This window comes from Stigmatopora nigra, chromosome 15 (genome assembly GCF_051989575.1).
Source record: "Stigmatopora nigra isolate UIUO_SnigA chromosome 15, RoL_Snig_1.1, whole genome shotgun sequence".
NCBI classification, from domain to species: Eukaryota; Metazoa; Chordata; class Actinopteri; order Syngnathiformes; family Syngnathidae; genus Stigmatopora; species Stigmatopora nigra.
The window spans coordinates 3,959,773-3,976,922 of NC_135522.1; the positions used below are offsets into that span (position 1 = coordinate 3,959,773).

Sequence of the window (17,150 nt, forward strand, 5' to 3'; positions counted from 1 at the left end):
ATATAGAAGACAAAGCCCTATTTGTCCCAAAAATATTGACGAAGACAAGGTGAGAGCATTGATGCTCATCTTGTGCCAGTCTGCCCTTCGCTTCCCATCAAAAGACAGCAAAGACTCAATGGTCCTGGCGGTGGGTGCCAGCGGACAAGATTTTATGGTAATGTTACCCTCCTCAGCAAAAAAAAAAGCACTTAATGGCTTTTCATTGGCCTGCCTTCCCTCTCAGCCCATCTATTTCTGGAAGCAGGCTGGAGCTGATTGAGCAATGATAAGCTAGAGGGAATGTTGCTTTGCTATTAACATTACTTCACCACACCTTATCTCTATTTCACATGGGATACCGTAGCAGGATCTATTTGCTCCTGTATAACATAGCAGTGGAAATTAGACCCACACTTTTCCCTCTCACTTTAACCCAATCGGATAGCAAAGAGAACATTACCTGACTAGTCTTGGTGTGTGAGTTTAAGGTGTTGACACAGTTTTCGTGCTCACACCCTTTTGGAATACACTTGGTAGGCAAGATCACTTTTGCATCTTGTCAAATATCTTATTTTAATAACCCTGCAGCTGCAAAATAGCATCGTTGTATGTAGATTGGTGTGTGGTATCTAAAATAGTGATGTCTTGGATAGCATTTTGGTGCTCATTTCAAATGCAGTCCACGTCTGGTCGTCTCCTTGTACTTTCTCTATTTAACATTTATGAGGCATTGTGTGAGTTGGGTTTTCTTTGTATACTCGATATATCCCCAGCAGATACTGTTGTGTGTATGTGTGTGTGTGACTAGCCCTTTAAACTGCAGATGATTGTATCTGTGGTTGGAAACTAAAAACAAATACAGGTTTTTAAGGCTTTCTCCACCCTCATTTTTACCTTTTCAATTGACGCAATGTGGCTTTCAGAGGATACATGCCACTCCTTTAAATGAGTTGCCATGATACACATAGTAGTACATGAAAAAAATGAATTGGTACATTGAATTCAAAAGAACTGAGTTAGATCTTTGTGAGGAAAACAAAATAGTTTTAGTTGTAGTTGTGTTAGGTTTTGTTGTGTATGCTGTCAGGGGTATTGTGTGTTTTTTGCCTCTTGTGTCCCTCCAGGCTTCCCTTCCCTTATGGGGCCAGGTGTGTGTGATTGCTAATCAGCTGTTGTGTAGTAGTAGTAGTGTGGGAGTATTACCTTGTGTTTTGTTTGGTCCCCTTCATGTAAGTCATATTTTGTGTTATTTTTGCTTTTAGTATTCTTCCCAAGTTCAGTCTAAATTGGGGAAGTATAGTTTAATGGAAATAACTAAACATTTAATTATATTCAACCCAATTAGCACTATTATTTTTTTTAGTTACTTTACATTCAAACACATTTTAGTTCATGTCACAGTTAAAGAAGTGGCATTTATACTTTTGCATCATGCTGACAATCAGAAATTTGCATGTAACAACATTAGCTGGTGGTGTGCATTTTGCACTTCTATTTGTGGATTAAGTGACATATTTTTAAACTTCTAAGCAGTCTACAAAGACCAACCCTCCATCGTTAACTTTCCTGGTTAGTCAGGTGGGAAACGAGATACTTTCAGTCGTGTCCAAGTTTCATGAAACACCGGCATGCCAACCGGGAATTAATCAGTGCTGTGCAATCTGTAGATCTGTGGCATTGGCGCTGTTGGGGAAGGAGGTAAGGGGGTGTAGGGGGGTGCAGTGGGGGACACCTGCTATCCATCACTTCTAAGTGTGTATGTGTTCAAAAGAAGAAGGGAGATGAGGACAGAGAAGCAACAAAGGAGTCTTTTGTTGTCTCTTACAAGCTCTGTGCTTACAAAAGCCTGATTTGCAGCAATGATAGAGTGTGTTGGGGAATTATGCACACACAAATGTATGCAGAGCATGCGTCAAGGAATAGAGGTGTTGGCCCAAAATCAGGTGCTATAATAACTCAATCTGTACATGCTATCCCAATTCAAATCAAGTTAGGATGTGGTAAATGGAAATGAAAAAGGAATATATGATATTTATTGTGCAAACTGATAAAAGGTAGTTTTTTTTAGCAAATAATTGATCACTTTGAGTTTTGGTCCTAATAGTGGAATTTAGGTGGGTTTGTAGAGGTAAATTGTTGTAAAATGAAGTACAGATGCATTCCAGAAAATGTTATATTATATAATGTTATTTTTTCAAATTTTAAAACAGAGACCACGTATAGTAATGCTATTTTTCATTTAAAAAGGTGCCTCGTGTATAGGAAGTTTTTCCTAATCTTTAAAAGAAGACAGAATAGATAGTAAAGCTTTTATTTGTTCAGAAAATGATGAAGGCTATATTTCTTTTAAAAAAGAAGGCAATTCTTCATTAAAAACAGATAGATCACATATATTTTTTAAACATGTCAGGCTATTTAAAAAAACCGACATAGACCACTGATCTCTTTAAATGACCATATATACTAAAGCTTTTTTCCCCCCCATTGAATAAGTTTTTTTTCTAAATTGCTCAATGCCTACTACATTAATGATTATCATTTGCTCCATCAGAAGGCTAAGTCTCCTCTTTCCTCAAAACCAACTGACAACCTGTCAGACACACACCTACGAATGCTTTGAACACTCCATGAATAATATCTACACATATAAGAGAGAACGAACCAAGTGGTTACTGGCTGGATCTGATCTAAGAAATGGACAATTTCTCATGAAATAATGTCAAAGCTCATGTAACATTCTGGAGTTAGCCCAGCTATTTTGTGAGGATATGCATTGAAATTAAGGTTATATGTCTTTAAGATCTTGTAAGAATATCCTTATGCAAAAAAAATGGATTGGAAAATGATACAATCAGAACAAAAACCACAACCTGAGGCTGAACATGTGATTGGACCGTTTTTTTGTGAAACTGTTCAGGGAATGTCGCAACAGCTGGAACAGCAAACGCAAGTCTTTGGTATTTTAGCTGTCTCTATGATAAAACTTCCCAAGAAGCTTGAGGGCAAGCCTGAACATAGTTCTAGTTCTAAGTTATTTTTCATGAATACACCAAAGTCGAGGTATCTTGTTACTTTCAATGGAAAACAAATTGCCTTGCAGCAAAATGTTGGTAGCACCCTTTTCTATCTCCTTGTTACTATTTACATGATAATTTGCATGGAAATGCACAAACCATTTTTTCCAATGAGTTTAACAGTGTTTGCAATAGTAACATTGAAAAAAAAATAGTTTTTTTTAAATCAAAACTACCAGATTAAACCAGGATAAATAGTAGGAATATCAATTGAAGTATTTCTCACATCATTACTGTTGGATGACATTTTAGAATGAACCTAAAATCCATTTTTTAACTTAACAGATGAACAAACTTCCATTGAGAAAGAGTCAGGATATCTGTGAATTTGTGCAGTAAGCAAATGTATTGCTGACCTCACAATGGCGGCCCAGTGCAAAGATTTGGGGAATGTAGCACAGTCCTGCTAGTCAACAACGCAATACAGCGAGAGTCCAATGAAGTCAAAGCGATCAATAAGAAAATCCCCAATCTTTTCAAGTTAAGAGCCAAAATAAAACAGACATGGATGCTTACATTTACTGTCATCAATGATGTGTATTAATATGCACAGTTGATTAAGTCCTCCCTTTTAATACATCAGCCAAAACCCAACTATTCAATCAATTTAAATCTTAGTATTCAAAGGCTATTGTTTTCACACTATTAGATGTCCACTAGTGGTTTCTGGGATGCGTTATAGGCATTGATGTGTGCATGTATGATTTTTGACTATAAAGGAACACAGAAGATGAATCATGATTTTCTAAAGCTGTAATGTATTTGTGCATGAATGTTTGTTTTGTGCACAGATTGCTTGTGGATTAAAATGATGTCACTGCTCTCCCACTCAGAACAAAGATTCTGAGAGATACTCGGTGTGTGTGTGTGTGTGTGTGTAGGCACACTGTGCATGCGTGGGATTGGAAGGGTGGCACTGCTTAGGAACGTGACCAAGAAGGCAAAAATCGGCTTGAGATTTTACAGTATTTCACCCATTCATTCGCACCATCTCTTTTCACAGGCCTCACACAGTCCATAAATTGAAGATTGGAAGGTATTTGAACTCTTTCTACATCATTGACGTTAAAAGACTTCAATCATGTGAGTGTTATGTCTAATGCCATCAATGGCTGCCATTGAGTTACCTTTTTGTTCCCAATAGTCAAAGTGGAGGCCCGGGGGCCAAATCTGGCCCGACGTGTCATTATGTGTGGTCCGGGAAAGTAAATGATGAGGGCCGACTTTCTGTTTTACGATCAAATTAAAATGATGAGTATAGATTTATATTAAATTTCCCGATTTTTTCCCCCTTTTAAATCAATAATTGTCATTTTTAATCCATTTTTTTGTGTTTTTAGTTCAAAAATCATTTTGCAAAATCTAAAAAAATATATATATAAAAAACCTAAAATAATTTTTTTTTAGATCTATAAAAAACTGAATAGACAGCGCTTTTAATCCAGTTCTTTTAATCCATTTATTTTAAAAAAAATCTAAATATCATATCTAAAATGGTCAAATCACGCCATGCAAATGTTGCACTGTCATATTTTTCTTGACGATGCTAGTTAGGTACATTATCTTGATCACAGATCATTGATTAATAACAAAGCATAAATAAATGCATTCATTTATGTGTTTTTCCTTTCACAGTGGAAAAAGGTGTCCGTGTACTGCCATATTGGCAGCCTCCCCAGCACACTTTTTTTGTGGAACATCTCCGGATGAGAAGAAATAATTCCAGTGCTCAATACACTGAATGCCTCTCACCCACTCCTACACCAGTGGAGAGTGATTGTTGGGTAGGGCAAAAAAGAAAAAAAAAGATGCTGCTCTCCTTACATTGCAATGGAGTCTCCCAGCAAGAGGTGCGTACGGTATCTCATTTCTATTTCACCTTCTCCTTCAAGCTTTTTCCTTCACTGAGCTGCTTGCATTTCACAGTAGGCCCATAAAACATCAATCCCTCCATGTGATAGAGTGCTTACTGTGCTGTCCAACATCTCTCAGGATTACTGTGGAGTTACTTGCAATGTTTGGAGCCTTAAGAAAAAAGGACATGGAGGAAATGAAAAATATTTTTATGCCATTACAAATATAGGATATTTGTTTATAACCCGAGTTGACTAACCTCATATATATATACTTATTGTAATGGATTCTAAGTTAAAAAAAAAACAACCCAAAAACACCCAGGAAACCTATTTGTTTACAAAGCCTGTTTTTTCAAAAGGTGGATTTTTAGATTTTCATCACACAGCAAGCAATGTGTGGATAAAATAGTGAAAAGAACAGATGGATATCTTTTATGTGAACAGGAGGGAACAGCAGGCCAAGTGGACAGGTTTCAGATGATATCAAAAGTGGCAGATTGCATTCATTTCCTCCTTGACGGGGGTTCCTTTGCTCGATAATTTTAACCTGATATATACTTTATGCAATCCTTTTGCATTATTAACTTTGCAGTGGTGTAGAACTGTGTACAAATTATATTTACCTGACTGGGTAATTATCTGATGCAGCATTATGTTTAGGCATGTCAGTTTTATATGAGGATGGATATACTTGAATACAACAGTGTATGTGTGTGTTTGGAGCTTATTGGAAATGGGTTTTGATTTAGTGTGTTTTTTGGCGATACTCCAACTCTACTGCATACGTCAGCAGCTCGCCAAGAAGGATGGGATGGAGTACAAGTGGCAGGGTGAATAAAACAGATGGTAGGCGAGAATGATGAGAAGTTAGAAGAGGACAGGAATCAAAAATTGGACTGCTTGTATGATGATGAGGTGGTTAGTTGGTTATAAAATGGTATTCTTACATAAATGCGATGCTACAAAAACAAGATAAAACTGATTACAATGTTTAAGGGAGCTCGATTATTACAAAGGATTCATAATGTATTGAAATGGGAATACCGGAATCAAATACTATGGCATTTGTAAATGATCTCTCTGTGCTTTTAGTGCTTTGAATTGCAGTAAAAAGAAGTTGAATGAGAATTAATGGTTTCAGAGCAGACGTGAGCTTGTAAATGCCAGTCGTTGAAAATATAATGTTGTCGATTGGCCGTGAGCTGCTGCTGTCTCATCCCACCCTGCAATTGATACTGCCGTGGGGATCCACGGTGGCTCATGACAAGACATGCTAATGGCTGGTTTGAGGCAGTTGCACACATTGGAAAAATAGAAACATATGCAAAGTGGCCGTGAGAGCTCGGTGTCTTCACAGTGAACCAGAACACAGCGCTCAATACTTTGCAGCATCCATCCTACTCCGAGGAAACCACAGACACTGATCATATATTATTTGCTTCTTTGATGAGTGTCTTGGGTGTCATTAGACAAAGTGTATGAGGGCATTTTTAAATATTATGCTATTCATGGTAATTTACCGCAATGTCTCTATTTAGTCTAAAACAAAAAGTCGTAAAAAGCATTAGAATTTCAGTCACTTATATATATATATCTCAAGGATGTTTAATATATGTGACATAAATCAACACACCCAAGATGTGTAGCTGCTTTATTACTTATTATTATTAGTAGTAGTAGTAGTATTAGTTTGAGTATTAGTATTATTAGTAAAGGTATTAGTATTATTAGTATTAGTATTATTATTAGTATTAGTAGTATTGGTGGTGGTAGTAGTAGTAGTATTAGTACTTGTATTATTTGTAGTATTTGTACTATTGGTAGTATTAGTAGTAACATTATTATTATTATTATTATTATTATTATTAGTAGTAGTAGTAGTAGTAGTAGTAGTAGTAGTAGTAGTAGTAGTAGTAGTAGCAGTTGTAGTATTTGTAGTATTAGTAGTATTAGTAGTATCATTATTATTAGTAGTAGTATTTGTAGTGTTTGCAGTGTTTGCAGTGTTTGTAGTGTTTGTAGTACTTGTAGTACTTGTAGTATTTGTAGTATTTGTAGTATTTCTAGTATTTGTAGTATTATTATTATTATCATTATTTTAGCATACCCCATCCTATAAAGGACAAAAAATTGACAAGAGAACCCTGCATTTTTACAATTTTTAATTTTAAAGGCTCTGAGCAGATGACATGTACATTGCAAAGTAACTCATACTGTATAAGCAGAAAACTGATTGGACAAAAGCTGAGCAGCCAAGATACTGCGACACTATGAAATGAAGATAACACAGTCAGTCTTGGATACATTTAAATGCAAGCCTGTGGAATGTTTAATTCAGCAGAGAGGACTATCAAGGCCTTAACGGCACACCACTTCATTTACACAAAGATACTGCAAAATAACTGACACAGAATTGCAAGAGAGGATAAGGAAAACTGCCTTTTACACTTCCCACGTCTGCACCATACCCACAATATGTAAGATTAGGATAAAAAATGTGACAAATGTAACTTTATTGGTTATAGACTGAAAAAATAAGCAATGCATTTCTTTATTTAGATGTACCATTATTTATAGTGGAGTATTAATGTTTCCTTTGAATGTTTGGGGACAGAAAAATAGTTTTTCAAGGTCAACCAATCAACCTACCCACCAAATATTTTCTAATCTTTGTTGCATGAGCATCACAACTATCCCAATTTGGATTCTGTTGATAGAGCTATGAAATATAATAGTTTAGAGCAGGGTTGACCAGTTTCATTCAGCCCTGTGAGTGACCTGTGTTGTTTTCATGCAGGGCAAAAATTGATCCAAGCTCCTTCTACCTCACCTCTTAACCGCCTACCAATAAGAATGCTTGTCCCTGGAGAAATACTGTTATTGCTTCCAGCCACCCTTTCTAACAGGACATTGAAAGAATTCAAGGAACTATAAGGACACAGGTCAGGAACACTGTTTTTTTTTATTAAATTTTGACTCATGCTTTGGGACTGCTTTTCTACAGTTTAAACTTAGACCTTAGTTGAGGTTAAGACTATTATGAAAAGTTGCAATAGTAGAAAATCTCAATTTTTTCTGAAAAGGAGAAAAAAATGGCAAAAAAAGTCTTTTAAAACAGAAAAAAACATTTTTTGGGCAGTTTTGTACTGATTTTTGAACTCATTGGCTTCCATTGACAGCTCAAAACATGCAATCCTTTTGAAGTGAGAAGTTCATTTACTGTTCAGAGGAATTGTGAGTTTCCTTATGACGAATTAGTTTCAGTTTACCGCAGAAAGATGAACAGAACACGAGACATTGCATAGCATTTGCATAGAAAAAGCAGGTCAAACTCATCTTGACATGATCCACACACCCCGAGGACCAAAAACCACACCCGTGTCTCTTTTAGGCTCCCATCAAATTCCCTTCCCGGCTGCAGTAGGGATCCATGAGCTTGTATGTTCTACTAAAAATAGTAGCGTGCAAATCATAAGCTACCCTATTGTCAGAGAAGATAGAGAAAGAGGAATGCAGGGAATGAAAATATGGGCCATGAGGTTTGGCTTTCACTTAGTTTCTTCATGGTGACTAGTCATACAAAGGTGCACACACACAGGAATGCTACTAAATACATAGTGTAGATAGAATTTTCTGTCACATTCATGCGTGACAATTTCAGTTATATTTCAGTGTTTGGGACGCTTTAACTTTGTGTCATTTCGTGTGGTCAGGATATGTGCTGGTTTGGTGCCTGGGAGATATCAAAGTGAATAAATGCAGACAGACAGCTTCAGTCTTCTCTCAGGCTTGCTTGGTGGAGGCCAGTAGACAGATGGAATGACTGATTTAAACACTTAAAGTAGGGAGTTGGGAGAGAAATTGGGTTTTATTTGTGAATTTGTGTTTACAGTTGTGCAAAAAGATTCACTTTTGACTAGAAAAGAAGGGTTTGCCATTGAAATCAATGCAAATACTGTGTATATGAATAATTCAACATTAGTTTTTTTTTATTATAATGCTAGATATTGATATTGCATGTCTGTCTGTACTGTAGAATACTTTTATTTATTGTATAGTGTTATGTTGATGGTATTTTTGTTTTTGTTAGTTTGTATGTTCTCTAAAATGTTTCAGTATAGTGGCTGCTGTTAAATTGTCTTAAGGTTAATATTTAGTCATTATTTGGAATTAATATTGTCAGTTTTAGCCAAAATAAACCCCCCAAAAATTCTATTATTTAACACAAATTCTGAGTTGCAATTAAACAAATAGCAAGCTACAACTTGAAATGTTTGTTGCACAATTCCATCCATGTAAGTCAACATCAAACAGTAGTAATGGCTTCTTTTTTATTTATTTATTTAGTTTCAAAACCCCCTAAATCAGGGTAAATATTGTAGAAGTCAAAGCACCACCAACTAAGTCAATGACAGTTCACTATGCAATATTGACTGTTTTAGTGACAAGGGTCACCAAAGCTTTATGAAGGCAACTTTTAACCGCTGGCTATTGTCTGTTTAGATGCTGTCATGTGCCTGGCTGGCTGCTACCTCTGTTTCTGCCTCAAATGTCATGCTGTGCCAAGTGGAAAAGATTCAGCTGACTCACAAACAACGTGCTTTGCCAACTGCCGCCCTCACATCAACACGAGATCACGGCATCACCAACTAAGGTGTGGTGAAGAAGTAAGCAAGGTAAAAATGACTCTCAATTCCATGTCAACAATTTAAAATCCAGCCAAAGGATTTACAGGGCGCTACAACACAAACTCTCAATCTTTTATACATCCGGTTCGAAAGGGAAATTGCAGTGGGACAGAAGTAGCAACAAATTAATAATCTGTACCCCGGAGAGCACCACATTGAGTCACTCTTCCAATTACACACAGTACAAAGAAAGTGAACACGAACGAGAGCTTGTGGAAGGATCCAGAGTTCCCCTGGGGTACAACAAGCATGCTCCTCCTCTTGGAGACACACGTACACGTGACATGTTACACAATAATATGCAAGCAAACACTCCGTTCTGTAGAGGAGAGACCCAGTTCTGAAAACGAGTAACAAGGTCACCTTTCAAGGCTGCTGTTAGCTCCTCAAAGTCATAAATTATATGAAGTCACTATAGTATGCCTCGGAGATTAACCTTATAATGCAAATACACATTTGTAAAACAAAGGTGATGTTATTGCATGGGATACTGAATTTAAAATATATATAGAGAATACGGATTAAGCTTTGGATGGATGGATCTCATTAACACACTTATTCATGCACATAGAAATATATGACTCACTCGTGTGTAGTAATTATTCATTTCTTTTGTCAAGAAATGGCCACTAAATCAAAACACAGACAAGGTGATTGGAAACCTTTTTTTTACCTCTACACCACGTGTCAAAGTGGCGGCCCGGGGGCCAAATCTGGCCCGCCGCATCATTTTGTGTGGCCCGAAAAAGTAAATCATGAGTTTTATCATCAAATTAAAATGAAGAGTATAGATGTATATTAAATTTCCTGATTTTCCCCCTTTTAAATCAAAAATTGTCATTTTTTTATAAATATTTTCTGTTTTTAGTTCAAAAATCCTTTTGTAAAATCTAAAAATATATTTTAAAAAAGCTAAAATAAACATTGTTTTACATCTATAAAAAACTTAATATTTAGGGATTTTAATCCAGTTAAGGTTTAGGGTACATAATCACATTTCATAAACCCCCACAATAAATACTTTCCCTTGTACACAGTACACCATCTTGGTCTCAGTGTAAAAAAAAAACAGGACCCAACATGTATACATAGGGCTCAGTTGGAATGTAAACAGAAAAAATGTAGTTGAAAGCAGAAATTATATCAAGAGATTATAGTCAATGTTGACATTTTTTTCCATTTATGGCTAACCAAATTGAACTTCATCCTCTCTCATCTAGCTATACCGCCACCTCACCTCTACAACAAACATCCACCCCACCCTCTTGGCTTTATAATCAGAGTTGCCGAGCTAAGCAGAATGAAAACACAGGAAAGATAGTTTTGGGGGCACATCGGGGGGGGGGGTGGGTTATGATGGCACCAGAGCTACGACCACCACGTAGTCCAATCTGTGGGCTTGTCCATGTCCCGAAAGCTCAGATTACATTGCACATAATGAGAGGCCTGGCTCAGCAGGCTCACGCATACAAACATACACACACACGCATAGAGGCATTATTACTAAAGCCCAGTTCTGTTCTTTGCTTTTAGTCCCCAAGAGGGACAACGACATAGCACCAATGCATTACATGGCAAATCTCACAAAAAGGTCATTGGTCATGCCATCTGTTTTACCATCAAATGCGAAAAACACAAAAATACACTTGAGGTATTGTATGTATTCTAACTATAGAACAGTATTATATCAATTGCTCAATTATGCACAAACACGCTATCACTTTAAATGTCAGAGAAATCCAGAAAACTGAAATAACCACAGAAAAAAACACAAAAACTCTTGTCAGGAAGGCCAAAGCTAAGACTGATACGTCAAACCTCTGATCTGTAAGACGGATGTCCAAATCATGGTGCCATTTCATTTTTTTATGAGAGTACATTATGATTGGGTTACTGTGAATAATGACTTTCCTCATGTCAAAAAACCTGTGTTCATTATATGGCTCCATGTGTTGATGCCGTGGGGGACGGCATTGGGTTCATTGCCTGGCCTTCATGAGCATGCCTGTCTCGGTATATTTGTGACCCACTATGCCACAGAACATGAGCTTGTATCTGTAAACAAAAGACTATTACATCTCAGGGGACATTTATTTATTTATTTGCACAACAACCTCAACTTGGACCTTTACCCTTCATGTCTACGCTTTGTCAAGTCAAAAAAAAAAAATAACCCAACGAGTGAGGTCATAGACTTTTGCCGCAGCTCAAGGTTTGCAAGAGTACAAATAGGCTTTGTCAAAGCCATGTGTGCTGTGCTCTGTGCTGCATTACAATAGAATGGAGACAGAGAGAGGCCCTAACAACCTCTATTGATCAAGAGCAAAAAAGAGTTGCACCTAATGCCCCATCCAAATAGAAAGAGACCAATCATCACTGGCCTATGGCGCATAATACGCCATGACTCTAAATAATTGATTTGTGGTAAGGCTTGCGCAGCATCATATCCTGAGATGTTATTCCAATATTTTTGTTACTTTACACTAGGGGTGAAAACATAGTATATATTGCATACAAATAATGCAGTGTGCTTTTAATATACTGCCACCTACAAACAGAAAATGACTAACACTTGTCAAATAGAGCACACACCCCCCAATCAGGATTAAGTATGTCCATCTGCATGCTGGCAGAATGCTTCCTGGACTATACCATTTAGAATTTAAGGTTAGGATCCATTTTATCACTGCTAATATGGTTAAATATGTCCAAAAATAATGTTTTTTATTACTTTGTTGCTAATAACTTGACAACTTTATTTTTTCCAATGCAAAAGTCAGTTCATATTTATTCATTCATTTTCAACCATGGAGTACTAAAGCCTATCATAACTGACTCAACTATAAGTATACCTATATTTCAATGTTATAATTTTATCTACACATAGGAAAAAATATTTTTTTCACCTATACACTAAAAAATAATCACAAAATTTGGAATAATAGGGCACTTTTGTCATTTGAGGCAAGAAGTACTCCTCTACTATGATAGTATTCCATTTTATAGATCATATTATATAGACTGGTCCACAATGACCAGCTCGGGTGGAGTTTTTTTGTTCCAACCAATCCACCACATACATTTTAACCAATAGGAGTTTAGACAGGAAGAACCTGACTGCAATCAATGGATTGCAGTCAGGTGCTCCTATGAGATACCAGATATGTGGAAATGTTTCCTCAAGAGAGGTTGAAATCAAAACAACTCAGACAGACTTCCCTACAAATAATCAGTAAGTACTTCTAGCTGGAAAAGAAAGTAGTATATATATATATACAGTCTGCATGCTTATGTAACAGTAGCAAGTGTCATGTATGCATGCATACTCATATATGTTCCCAACTCCTGTCACTTCATATCTGTAATGGACTTTCTGAGTCATCAGCCTAGAAAAACATTCTCCACCTGTCACTTAAGAAACCTCACACGAGCATCTACATTAGATACAGTCCAGACTGGTGAATATAGTAAAAAAAAATGGAGATAAATTATGTAAAAATGTGTTTTATTGGTGAATGTGGTTGGCTTTTTCTCTCATTTCCTGGTTGCTCTTCTATTGTAGTGATGTTTATTTACTCGCTTGTTTGCATGTTGTATTCATTTGTTTAAAAAAAAAATGGGTTCCTGCATTTTGACACTTGTCAATGCAACAAAAATATGTTTTGATTTGATCCAAATAGAGTAATTATAATGTTTATTGCTTTCAGAGTAAAGGTTCACTATTCAGATCACTAACATTTGAGAAAACAAGCATTTAATACCAGGAGATGAAATGAAACTGTCACAGTACTCTTAAATAAGTAAATATATTTCAAATGTCAGTCATGGTATAAATTCAAGAATGAATTCACTAACTTTTTTTTATCCTGCTTTGGCTAGAGCTCCAGTTGTTATGGCAACAAAAGCCTTGTGATGTCCTTGGAGAAACTTTAAAAGTCATTCACCATTACAGCAGTGTAATCAAGCAACTTAAATGCCATTTATAGTTAATATCATGATTTGTATCTAAATATACATTAAATATTTTTGAATGTCTTGGTAGCCCCTTGAGGATTCTTATTAATATTCTTCTCTTCTGGATATCAAGTAATATTTTTCATCCCTTTACAGGCAATGTGATCGTCACTCATCAAGTACAGTCGACTTGAGAACAACACTAAAAACTGTCAGCTCAGCCCTGTCCATCATCAGGTAGGCACAGTTAACCAGTTTGCACTTTTCTGTTTGTTTTTAATATTATTAAGATCAAATTCATATAGAAATAGGTCTATTCACTTGAGGTTAGAGGTCAACTGTCATGTGATGCTTAGAATAAATGTACACACACACACACACACACACACACTAATGCAAACATACAAAAGTCGCCATTAGAGTTGCACGTGAGGATTTCAGCTAGAGTCAGCTTAGACATATTTGTTTTGCTGCCTACTTAAATACTGTATGAAAAGACGTGAACACACATGGAACACATGAGCCCTCGTAAAAAGTCACCTGTATAATTATTGATTTATTTTTTCTTATTTGCCTCAGTCATCTCACTCAGACAAAATATCCAGCTACTGTTTAGCTCTCGTTTTAATACATCTCATCATGTAGTGTTATTAAAATGTTAATCTGTTCCTTTTACATGGAGCACACCTTAAATCATGAAAACATAACCACATTTTGAAGCTCTAAAGTCCCAAGATAGTCCAGACTGACTAGTTTGTCTTCCAAGTAATGAACATTTATCTAATACTGGTTTAAAAAAAGGGTCAGGCAACTAACAAACCTGTTTTCTTGTCGCTCAATATTCTATTTGGAATGTAAACAAAGAAGCTTGACATCCCCAGAGGACATCTGAGTCATGAAACATTCGACCCAAAGGTCACAGCACACATCAACAGCGCCCTCTTGACAATTTAACGCTGATGAAAATGATCATGGTAATGAGGAAATGACATTGAAAATTCTAAACGACTCTACGGTGTGCTAAGATTAAATCACAATGTGCAACAAGGGGGTACTTTTACTAAAATATACTCCCAAAAATAATAATAAATTGCAGTAGTATCCCCCTTCCTTCAAATTGTACATTATGTTCTAATCCGTCTATTTTAAAACACAATCATTTTGAACCCCTAAATAGTGTGTTTTTAAATTTCTTCAATGTATTTTCTAATGTAAACAGCATATTTCTCGTATATAGTTGACAGTATGTCAATATAAAAGCAATAATTTGGAAGAAAGGCATCAATCCAAACCTTTTTAAGACTACTACCAGTCAATAGTGAAGTTAGGACTCCCTCCAGTGTCTGTTCAACATCATATCATTTCATAATGAGGGAGGCCCATCTGTCCTGCTGCTGCTGCCACAGCAACAGGACATATAAGGTCATTGCGGTCGAGAGCGGAAAGAATTCTATTTAGGGGGTCTGTGTGCTTTGTTTCAATGAGGAAAAGCCTGGTTGAGGCTGGATGCTGTTTTAAAAAAGATAGTGGGGGGCAATATATGATTGAATATTTTCCATTTTCTTTCTAGAAACGTGTTTAAAAGCACCGCATGTAGGATTAGTAAGTGATAGTAATGTAAAATAGTGATCTATTTGTATTCTTTTTAGTTTTTATAGTAAAAGAGTAGGGATGCCATAAAGCATTTGGGTTTTTATGTCCATTTAATTTCATAATTTGCATCAAAAAGTGTGTTTTTGACTTGGACCACTGACTAGGATTGATAAAATAGGTATGATAATTTCACTAGTTGTAGTTTATGGCATTTGACTCAATTGTGTGTCTAACAGGGCAAACTAAATAGACAAAATTGTATTGATGCAGTGTAACGTTTCTATCATTTTACTTGATAACCACATTAGGAATAATTGTAATGTTATATGATGCTTAGTCTATATTACCTCAGTAAAAGCAGCAATACATGACCTTCCTCGTAATGACTACGATTATATTATTCTAGTGGTAAATTAGTTTGAAAATGGGAAGAAATAGAAATTAAATTTATTTAAGAATTTATTTCATGCATGTAGTGCATATTGACAAAATTGTAACATCCTTAATCCGTAATTTTCCATAACTTTCTATGAAACTAAAGAAAAATCCTGCCTTCTAGTGGACAAAATGCAAATGAACTGATGAGGTGACAGTGGTACCAATTATTTAGTCGTTTGCCATTTAAAAGTGAGGAGTAATTTAATTAGTGGCAGACAGACAGTAAATTATACATCCATCCATTTATCATATTTGTTATTTGACATGTAATGTACAATCACTTGGTTTTTCCCCAAGTGACTTTAATATGTGGTTGGGATAATGTGTATTATGAATTACCTTCAAAGTACAAGTTCCCCCTCCATAGGGTGTCAGTGAGGGCATTGTGTCTGTACTTGTCAAGCTCATTATTCTGGTCTGTCTAGCAAGCGGGTGGCCTAGCTGGTGGTCTCGATGTGAACTTGGTACTGAAGTCAGCAGTCGGCTATGATGTGAGGAGTTGAGCATCAAGGGATTTGTGTGCAGAGTTTAGCTCTTATGAAACTGCTACTTTTCTCGGTGGCCTCTTTTTCATTAGGCGGGTCAGAGGTCGTCACCGAAGGCTGAGTTTCTGACGGGAATAAGTGGGTAGACAGGATAGGAAGAGGGTTGCGAGTGGGGGGACTTGAAGTCTTTGGGGGAAGGGGATAAGTAGTCAGTGGGGAAAGCTATGAAAGAGGAAGATTATGTTGGCTTCTATTTGTATTCTTGGTGCATTATAATGTCTGAATTGACAACATTTGCCTCTAATGTTGAATAGAAATCTTAAAAAATAAGTTCTGATCTCCCTCTCTGGTGAATTGGATCTATTTATTCTTTCCATTGTGTCCTGTGAACACAGATGTGGCCTAAGAGTGTGAATCACCAACCAACATCCCTCTTTTTCCACCCCTTCCTCCTCCTCCTCTTCTTCCCTTTCACCCCGGCCTCTAGAACATGAAAGGGCCCGCACAAGGCCAAAGGATGGCCAGTGGGGTGTGTGCAATGTGAGGGCCCCAAACCCAGACACAACACAACACACAACTCCACAGGCCTTCACAGCTGGGCTGGAATGTGACCGGCTTCAGATTTGAAGGCTAGACAAGGCCTAGTGTGTGTATGTGTGAGTGTGTATGTGTGTTTATGTGAAATCAAAGACATTAATCTCAGACAGAACATGAACTTCTTTCACTGTCAACTTTAGGTGAAATTCCAGTAAAAAGTAGTGCTATCAAAATTGAAGCTTTAAAGTTAAAACCAATGAAGTTTTGAGATACTTTTGTAAAGCTTGGAAAAGTTAGGTTATTAAAAATTATAACACGCAAAACTTATAGATTTGGGAAACAGTGTCTATAATTTAATATATTTTTAAGTCGTTAGTTTATGCAATTTTTGTAGAAAAAAAATTCTAGTAGTCGGAAATAAGAACTTTGGACCATTGGCCAAAACACCAGTGTAATTTTTAAAATAATTTAATGTAATTACAGAAACAAAATTCCAAAATTATGTTTTAATGTCTTAAAAAGTGCCTGTACTTAAAAAAAACA

At 36.4% G+C, this 17,150-nt stretch overlaps 1 protein-coding gene across 4 annotated transcripts in view; it reads left to right on the forward strand.

Moving 5' to 3' along the window:
- Positions 1-17,150, forward strand: part of LOC144209110 (uncharacterized) — a 27,266-nt gene continuing 10,116 nt past the window's right edge. Inside the window, exons 1-6 of one of the 4 annotated variants that reach the window (XR_013328993.1) lie at positions 1-157; positions 4,060-4,139; positions 4,692-4,906; positions 7,710-7,854; positions 9,416-9,588; positions 13,711-13,791. Coding sequence is in view for 1 of the 4 variants with exons in the window: in XM_077735332.1 (XP_077591458.1) it covers positions 1,598-1,680; positions 4,060-4,139; positions 4,692-4,906; positions 9,416-9,565 (528 nt within the window). In the remaining 3 variants the exon portion in view is untranslated. Of the gene's footprint in view, positions 158-1,517; positions 1,681-4,059; positions 4,140-4,691; positions 4,907-7,709; positions 7,855-9,415; positions 9,589-10,820; positions 12,338-12,705; positions 12,833-13,710; positions 13,792-17,150 lie in introns of those variants that run through there. The other 3 variants (XM_077735332.1, XR_013328992.1, XR_013328994.1) reach the window with 3 other exon arrangements.